Here is a 9,486-nt window from a genome sequence, read left to right on the forward strand (position 1 = left end):
ATACAAAGGACTAAGAAACGCTTCTTCTTTTCAAGCTTTCGATACCCCTACCACTAAGAGCATGTTTAGCAAAAACCCCTTAATGGGCTCTTAGTCATTATTTAAAGGTTAAAAGTAAATTAAGAATTTACGTTAACAAACACCTACTATTAATTCTCCAAAGGTAGTTTCTTAAGTTAATGTTTCTTAAAATAAAATTATTAAATTTTTTTTATTGAAGCAAAAATTTATTTATTAAATAAAACATATATTATATTAAACACATATTTTTTTAAAAAAACAACATAAAAACATAAAATAGACGATAATAATTTCAAAGAGGCATCGAAACTCAGTTGTTGTCTTGATCACGTCCAAATTGACACCATATATTTTCGACCAAATCAACTTTCAGTTGTTGATGCACTTGTCTATCACGAATTCTAGTTCGAGCACTCATTATATTGGCGATATTTGTAGGGATATCTGTAGAAAACGTCAAATCGACATGTGAACTTCTGTTGCCTTCTCCTTGTTGGAAATCTGAAACATCAAATTGAGTGTATTCATTTCGTTTGTCTTATACTATCATATTATGGAGTATAATACATGCTCTCATAATATTCTCAATCTTTATTTTATCCAAAAAAACCGCTGAATTTTTAACAATGGCAAATCGAGCTTGTAAGACACCGAAAGCACGCTCGACATCTTTTCGAACAGCTTCTTGACGTTGAGCAAATAAAACTGCTTTCGGCCCTTTGGAATTGGAATAGATTGGATAAAAGTTGACCATTTCGGATAAATACCATCGGTGAGATAGTAAGCCAAATGGTACTCTCTTCCGTTGACCGAGAAATTCACTTGCGGAGCTTGACCATTTATAATGTCATCAAAAACAGGAGAGTGATCAAGAACATTGATATCATTTAAGGTACCTGGAGGTCCAAAAAACGCATGCCATATCCAGAGATCATATGAAGCAACCGCCTCTAAAACGATTGTGGGTTTTCCCGAACCACGAGAATATTGCCCTTTCCAAGCGGTGGGACAATTCTTCTACTCCCAATGCATACAATCGATGTTTCCTACCATCCCGGGAAATCCACGAAGCTCTCCAATATGAAGTAGACGTTGAAGATCATCCAGTGTTGGTCTTTTTAAGTACGCATCGCCGAACAAATTTATGATTGCTTCTACAAAATTTTCCACACATAACCGAGTAGTAGTTGCACCGAGCCTGAGGTATTCGTCGACTGCATCAAGCGTATAACCATATGCCAATACACGTATAGCTGTTGTACACTTTTGAAGTGTAGAGAGACCAAGCCTTCCGAGACCATCTTTCTTTTGGCGAAAGAAATGAACTTCATTGGAGAGGTGATCAACAATACGCATGGACAATGGCTTAGTCATTCTAAATCGTCGTCGGAATATATTTTCAGGATATGTTGGCGTGTCACTGAAATAATCATTCCATAACCGGAGCTGGCATTCTTCACGATTTCGTTCGATAAAAACTCATTTTTCTTCTTCTCTTCCTTTCATCTTCTTCATCACCATGATCAATGATCAGATTTTTGAATGTTTGATCAAAATGTTGAGTAAAACATTGATTAAAATTTTCATCAAATGAATCCTCAAAATTGTTATGAGAAGAAGATGCCATGAGATTATAAGTTTTGTTTTTTTTATAAAAGAGATGAAAAATGTTTAAGATTCTCGTTAACAAGATAGAAGTGAGAGAATATAAACTTGAACAAGTTAGAATCTAGAAAGAGTATAAAGAGAAGAATGGTGAGAATACAACTTAAACAAGAGATAGTTCTTTTTGAAAGAGAATAGAGAGAATGGTGCAAATGGTGAGAATACAACTTCAATCTTATAAGAGTGTGTCTAGCAAAAGAGTACAAACCGTGACTGTCTCTCTCTCGTGATACAAACATACAAAAACCGCAATAATACAAGAACAAGTGTACTCCGTGACTGTCTCTCTCTCTCGTGATACAAGCATACAAAAACCACAATAATACAAGAACAAGTGTACTCCGTGACCTCTCCCTGCTAAAAATCATGACCTGACCTCACAGTAGTGTACTCCGTGACCTCTCCTTGCTACAAATCATGACGTGACCTCACAGTAGTTAGCAGCAGCTGTCTCACCTGTATTAGAAGAAACAAAACATTTAGCAACCATAACATTTAGCAACAACTCTCTCTAAATCAGAACCTTTAGCAACAAGAACATTTGGCAACAAGAACATTTAGCAACAAGAACATGTAACCCGATTACATTTGAAACAATGAAACCACAGAACATTTAAACTGCATTGTAGCATAACAAGAACAAAACAATGAAAATTAAAACAGCTACACTTAGAGTTAAACTAATTAGACAACAAGTCATTAATTAGCTTCTTCTTGAGGGCTTCTTCATACTCAGCTAAAGGTTATTTTTTGGCAATAAGACTGTCAAGTAGACTCATCTTAGACAACCATTCTTTCATGGCCAAATCATGTTGTTTTATAGACCACATATTCTGAAACTCATTCACCGCATTCTCCTTTACCAGTGTCTTCTTCCCACTAGCCTTTGCAGCCTTAACACTCGGAGGACGCTTGGCTTCAGTTGCTCGAGAGCTTGATGAATCTGCCCCGTCCTCACATTTTCTTTTTTAGAGCTTCCTTCGTTCTTGGCAGTGGATAGCTCACACCACTTATGGTCGTTCCAAAACTCCTTCCAAGCGTGTTCAAGTGTAAATTTCTTGTTGTGGTTGTTGTAGAATATCTGATGAGCCAATTTGAGTATATCATTCTCATTTTGCCCGCTGCTTTTCTCTCTAGTAGCAGCCTCATAGCATCCACAAAACTTGCAGACGAGGTCATTGATCTTGTGCCAACGCTGCTTGCAGTGGCAAGCCTCTCTCTATTTACAGCCAGAAACTTGAGGACTTGCCGCAAAGTAGACCGCAATTCGTGTCCAAAATGCTCATGATCTTTGCTTGTTGCCAACTACAGAATCTTTGCTCGTGTTTAACCACGAGCTAATGAGGAGAACATCATCCGTAGGCGTCCATTTCCTCCTTTCTCTACGCGCTGCAGGAGTGCCGTCAAAGTTTGAAGATAGTTCGACACTACGCGCTCCAGGAGTGCCGCCAAAGTTTGAAGATAGTTCGATACTATCTTCAAAGTTACCGAAGGAAATAGTTTGTTGACTGTTAAGTAGGTCAACAAACTTCGAAGTTTGCGTGGATGGACAAAAATCCATACCGAAGCACGTTCAAGAAAGAAAGAAATAGGAGAAGAAATTAGAACAAAGTTGAGAAAATGGGAAGAGAAGAACACGGTTTGAAGAAAGAGGAGAAGAAATGTTTTTAAAGACTCAACACATTGATCACAACCAACCCGAGTTGACATATATCTACACCATTCATTCCTATCTAGCCATTCATTTCTATCTAACCATAAAAATCAATTTATTACAACCATAATCTACCAGTAACCACTTAAACTTGTATTTATTACCTAACCTAACACAAACAATGCTTTATCCTATTCAAGACAGCAAAGAGAAAGGTTTTATAAAATTTAACAGAGCAAAGAGATAGCTTTTACCTTGATGAACAATTGTGTAGCTTTCTTTCGTGTGGTCATAGTGCAGAGTCTTCCGGAGTCATGTGGTCTTCATTACGGTCCACTCTACATAACGTACAAACAATAAAAATCTAACCAACAATCGCAACATAAATCACAAACAATGCTTTATCCAATTAAAGACAGTAAAGACATAGGTTTTATCAAATTCAACAGAGGAAAGTGATAGCTTTTACCTTGATGAACAATCGAAATGTGTCTTGTCCACTATCACAAGACAATGCCACGGTGACCCAGAAACCATCACTCTCGAGTTTCTTCATCGTCCCTTAACCTTGATTATGCCTCTTGATCAATCAACCTAAAGACACAAAGACATGAAATATCAAAACAAATTAAGATTCAAATTAAGACACAATGTAAGACATGCATAATCGAAATATTCAAACATAAATACATATTAACGCAGCTTTACCTTTTGATTCGGCGGAGCAGTCGATAAAGATTCACCGTTTTGTCTTCGCCTCAGAGAACCACCACGAGAGAGAGAGGTCGCCGGTTTCCTTAGTGGAGAAAACCAACTGATAGAGAGCCACCGACAAAGACGTGACCGCCGATACGGAGAGAAGTCGCCGTTTCGCCTACGGAGAGAAAAGAAACCGAGAGAAAGAGATACAAGACAAGAAATGAGACGGAACCAACTCTCCACCTCTTCTCTATCCAATTGATGTGTGACACATTTCACTTAGCGACTGTTTCCTGCCTCTCTTAATTAAGAGACGCGTCTTGTGTTTTAATTTTTTAATGCTAATTAATTTAAGATATAATGTTAAGATACATCGATAAACATGCTCTAACCTCCAAAGAAGAAAGTATATATCAAAACAATCAACTATTGTTATAAATGGTATATTTTAGAAACAAACATATATAGACAAAATAGATTGTTTTCTCTAAGAGGGGTCCATGTTTAGCCACAACCACTACAAGGAAACACCAAAAATTCTAAAAATCGAATATTTGCACATAGAAGATGCATTAAGCAAAAGATGCCAAAGAAAACTAAAAGCAATGTTTTTAAAGGACTAGAAAAGAAAAATCTAGTGTCGATTTGAAGTTTGGCTGTGTAAGCTTTTTTCACTCATCTGAGTGGATGGGGACATGGGGTTAGGTTTTGGCATTGTGAAGCTTTTGCCTAAAAGGCACACGCAACACTTGTCTTGTCTTTTTTCTTCTCTCACATTTATTTGCCTTTCCTTCTTTCTTTGTCATCATTTAAAATGCTATTGCCATATGTCCCCCTAGGGTTTTCACTTAGATGTTTGAATCTTTATTTCTCTATATGTTTTCATTTTCATCTTCATACATGTTCACGATTATAGCAAAGATAGATTGAATGTTTGTTTGGTGGGTTGAAGTTAGAAAAGTGCGAAGGAAAAAAAAAGTTTTCTAAAGAAAGATTTGTCTTTTATAAGCAAAAACATTCAATGCATGAAGAAGGTGAAAAACTAGAACCACACAACTACATATTCTTTCTATTAAAAGCATAATTAATATAAACATACAAATCCGTACCAGGATAAGTTTTCTTTTCCACAACATATTGAAGACAAGTTAGTTGTCTTGTAAATTTACCGTCTGTACTTTAGAGCCAATTAAAGACTACGTCCTAGTACTACTACCAAGCAAAGTACAATCTCCCGGTTTAGCCCTGAACCGATATATGCCGACAAACCGAATTGGTTTTTGCTTCCAGTGCAACCAACAACCTCTCACATCTTATGATGCTTCAGGAGACCAACGAACACATAAAAACGTGACTTAGCACTACACAATACTTTTGGAAACTGTACAAGAAAACCCATCATAGATATATATATATTGCAGCAACATGAGCAGACCCTCATGTTGCTATAGACTCAGAAGAATAGGACTTGGCTTGCTTTTGACTATCCTCTTCTATGGAGTGCACAAACTTTTTTAACTCGTCCATAAGACAATGAAAGTGATCATTGTTAGGCAAGAAGTAAAACCCAATGGTCGCCTGCTTCAAATACAAAAGGTTAACATCATGACCAGTCTTCCTGAGACCATCGACATAAGCCAATTGCCAATCCTGAACAAGATCCAAACCAGCAACAACAACAAGACTCTTGGGGAAGGTGACACCTTCAAGGCTCTGACCACGAGGACCAAAGGGATTACAAGCTGGATGATCTCTATCTTCACCTTCAGGTAGATAAGCTCTCCAATACCAATCTCGGTCTTGAACAGTGACAAAGTATTTGCCATCAAGTCTCTTCTCGGACTGAGTCCTCTCCACTCCACCGAACATGGGATGAAGAAGAATGTTCCCAAGAACTTTAACTCCTTCGTTGGTTGCCCTCACAGCAACGTTGTGAGCAATGTTGCCACCAGAGCTATCTCCAGCCAAGTAAACATAAACATTGGAGTCTTTACCACTCTGAAGCCAGACTCTGGACTTGACCCATTTGAGAGCATTCCACCCGTCGTCGTAAGCGCAAGGGTAACGATGCTCCGGCGATCTCCGGTAGTCAACAGAGACGACAACAACGCCGCAGATAGTGACTAACCGTCGGCAGAAAGTGTCGTAGATGGCGCTGTTGGCGGAGGAATGGGTGAAGCTACCACCGTGGAAGAAGATGAAAACAGGGACGATCTCCGGCGTGCTGAGAGGCTCCGTTAAGTCGACGGCGCCGTAGCGGGAGGGATCGAGGGGAGCTGGGAGGTAGATTCTGGTGAGAAGGTTGGAGGTGGAGTCGAGGTGGTCGAAGGAGAATACACCGTCGAGGGGGAAAGAGTTGGAGGGAACTTTGCGGTCGAGAAACTCGGCGAGGTGACGGTTGAAAGAGCCGTCGGGACGGCGGAGGAGGGTGTAAGCGAGCTTGAAGTTGGAAATGAGGACCCATGTGTTGAGTGGCACTATTCTCTATAGACAAAATAAAAATAAAAATAAAAATTCAGAACTTTTTAATGGATGGGAAACGTCTTAGATTTTTATTTTAACCTTTTCCGTACCAATGAATCCATGATGATGATCATCTTCATCAATGAGAAAAACAAAACGGGACATGGCTAAGAATTATATTCCTTTAGTTTCCAAAAATTAAAAAAAATAAATATATATATATATATATGAGAAAAAAACAAAAATAGCACTAAATCAAGTTTTTGTTCCCAAACTAGCACTCAAAATAAAAAGTCACAAAAATAGCATTTAATGTTTTATCAAAAGTCACAAACTTAGGGTTTAGAGTTAAAGGGTGGGGTTTAGGATTTAGGGTTTAGGGTTTAGAGTTTAGGGTTTAGGGTTTAGATTTTAGGGTTTAGGGTTTAGAGTTTAGGGTTTAGGGTTTAGGGTTTAGTGTTTAGGGTTTAGAGTTTAGGGTTTAGAGTTGAGAAATGGGGATAAGATTTCAAATTTTGAAAAATAAAAAAATTAAAATTTTCAAAGGATAAACTTAGAAACGTGCTATTTTGGTCATTTTAGTTTTTGAGTGCTATTTTTGTGATATAAACTTAGAAAGGTGCTATTTTGGAGATTTGCCCTATATATATTCAAAGAAATGGATCAGTACCTTGCATTCGTTTAAGTTGACTTCGTTCCCACCAGCCATAGTCATCCTCACAAACTATTTTCCTTAAAATACAATTTATCTCTCTATATCTCGAACTGGTGAGAAAGATTTTTTAGGGAGAATCGATTTCAGTGAAACGGCCTCATACCATTAAATCTCTCTCTCTCTCTCTCTCTCTCTCTCTCTCTCTCTCTCTCTCTCTCTCTCTCTCTCTCTCTCTCTCTCTCTCTCTCTCTGGTCTCTTCAGCTGACAAGAAAAAAAGGTAGAGGAAAATGAAGAAGAATAAGAAGAAGATTTATAAGGAGCTTGAGGAAAAATGAGACAAGTAAGATAACAAAGTACAGCAAGCAGCAGAGAGAGTTGTTCTTGTTCTTCTACTAGAGAGAGAGAGAGAGTCAAAGGAGGTGAGCGATGTTGAATATGATATAACCTATCGGACGGTGACAAATGGGCCGGACGACCCATTATTACTGTTTCGATATGTGGCTCTATCCACATTTCCTCCAAAAAAAAATTTCTCTACAGTTTGGTAATTTACTAGTCCTACTACTAATTTATTATTTACCAACTAATTTTAGTCGGCTGATTAATTATAAAAGATAACTTTTTTTTGTTCAAAAATATGAAAGACATTTTTCAGTCAAAATTTAAAATATATATACCCTAACAAAAAAAGGATTGGCCACGGTGTCATGTGGAGAGGAGATTGGGCTATTGGCATGCCAGGCCCCGACACGCTCTCTCATAAGTGCTCCTTTTGACCCCCCCCCCCTCCCATTTTTTCCTTAATTTCTTTTTCCCCACTTTTTTTTTTTGTCAACTCTTTTTCCCCACTTACTATTATGATATACGTGTTTCCGACAAATTCATTTTTATTATTTAGCGTTAAGTTGTCAAAATAGGGGTGGGCAATTCGGTTATTTTCTTGGTTCGGTTCGGGTTTGGTTCGGTTTGGTTAGTTCGGTTCTAGTATTTTTTCAACTGAAGTAAACCATAGTTAGTTTGGTTCGGTTTGTGTTCGGTTCGATTTATATTCGATTCGGTTTGTATTCGGTTCGGTTTGTATTCGGTTAGGTTTATTTTTTTGGATCGCTTAATTAGATTTTTCTTAGTTTAATTTTTCTATGAGAAATTATGTTTTACAACATAAATTACGTAAACATAAAGTATGTGAACAAAATTCAATATAAAACTGAAACAAAAACCTTAAAAAGTCACAAAAGTATATATAGGAATTAAAACAAATGAAAGTTAGCTAAAGTAAAAAAAATCAACATCATTAGTAATGTCTCTTATATCATTAAAATTAAAAAAGCCTCCAATGAATGAAATATTTTAAAGCAAATATTTTGATGATTACATATTAGGTTAGAATAATATATGCTAATCAATTAAAAATGGAAAATATGTGGTTTAGTATTAGAATTTTAGTATATTGGTATTACTAATATTTTTAATTTAAATAATTACAAAAACACATCGGTTTTTTGGTTCGGTTCAGTTTTAAACCGAACTGAACCGAACCATTCGGGTCGGGGAAATCTTCAACCGAATGATTTGAAATAGACTTTGGTTCGGTTTGAATCGGTTTTGGTTCAGTTGGTTCGATTCGGTTTTTTTGTCCACCCTAATCAAAATGCTACTACTACTTCATTAGTATTGAATCTTTCATTAATAGATTAGATAATCCTTCCCTCGTGTGAGCTGGCAGAAAGAAAGAGTTATTTTGCATATCTTTACCTCTAGTATAATTACAAGCAAATCTATAGTCTATAGATATACATACTTAGTATGTTAAGTTTTGTCGTTTGGTGAGGAAGACGGATTCTTCATTTATATAAAGACGATTTGTTAGCTATAGCTTAAACTCGAGTTCAAAAATAGAAGAGTGAGGAATAAAAGCTCCATCAAAGATCATTCATCATCTTAGGCCTGGGCATAATATCCGTAACCCAAAATCCAAACCGAATTTGAACCGAAAAACTCGATCCGTATCCGATCCGAAATGTAACAAAAATCCGAATGGGTCTTGTAAGGTAGTACAAAACATATCTGAACCCGAAGTGTTATTAACCGAACCCGAATGGGTAACCCGAAAAATCGAAAAAACCGAAAAATCCGAAAAAAAATATCCGAAGAAACCGATCCGAATGTCCAAAATAATATACAATATAATTATATGAAACATGAATATATACTTCATATATTCAATTTCATATTTATTTTGATATGTTATCTAACAATAAATATTAAAAATTTAAATAACTACCTTAAATACTTAATTATATATAAATAAATATATATTTCTTATGT

The 9,486-nt window shown here is 36.7% G+C and overlaps 1 protein-coding gene across 2 annotated transcripts; it reads right to left on the reverse strand.

Moving 5' to 3' along the window:
- Positions 1–5,082: 5,082 nt before the first annotated feature.
- Positions 5,083–8,482, reverse strand: LOC106444955 (gibberellin receptor GID1B). Of its 2 annotated transcripts, XM_048753840.1 has the most exons (3): positions 7,173–8,482; positions 6,613–6,684; positions 5,083–6,523 (listed from the first exon to the last, which is right to left on the reverse strand). In XM_048753840.1, exons 2-3 carry the CDS (start codon positions 6,640–6,642, stop codon positions 5,477–5,479), a joined length of 1,077 nt encoding a protein of 358 aa, XP_048609797.1. In that variant the 5' UTR covers positions 6,643–6,684; positions 7,173–8,482; the 3' UTR covers positions 5,083–5,476. The 2 variants fall into 2 exon arrangements, with proteins under 2 accessions (XP_048609797.1, XP_013741855.1); XM_013886401.3 differs by lacking the exon at positions 6,613–6,684.
- Positions 8,483–9,486: the final 1,004 nt, after the last annotated feature.

This window comes from Brassica napus, chromosome C4 (genome assembly GCF_020379485.1).
Source record: "Brassica napus cultivar Da-Ae chromosome C4, Da-Ae, whole genome shotgun sequence".
NCBI lineage: Eukaryota > Viridiplantae > Streptophyta > Magnoliopsida > Brassicales > Brassicaceae > Brassica > Brassica napus.

Coding starts and splice junctions, on each gene's coding strand:
- LOC106444955 (XM_013886401.3), bottom strand. CDS start 7,217: ATGACTATGGCTGGTGGGAACGAAGTCAACTTAAACGAATGCAAG. Junction 6,524..7,172: donor TCAACTTAAACGAATGCAAG/GTACTGATCCAT, acceptor TTTTGTCTATAG/AGAATAGTGCCACTCAACAC.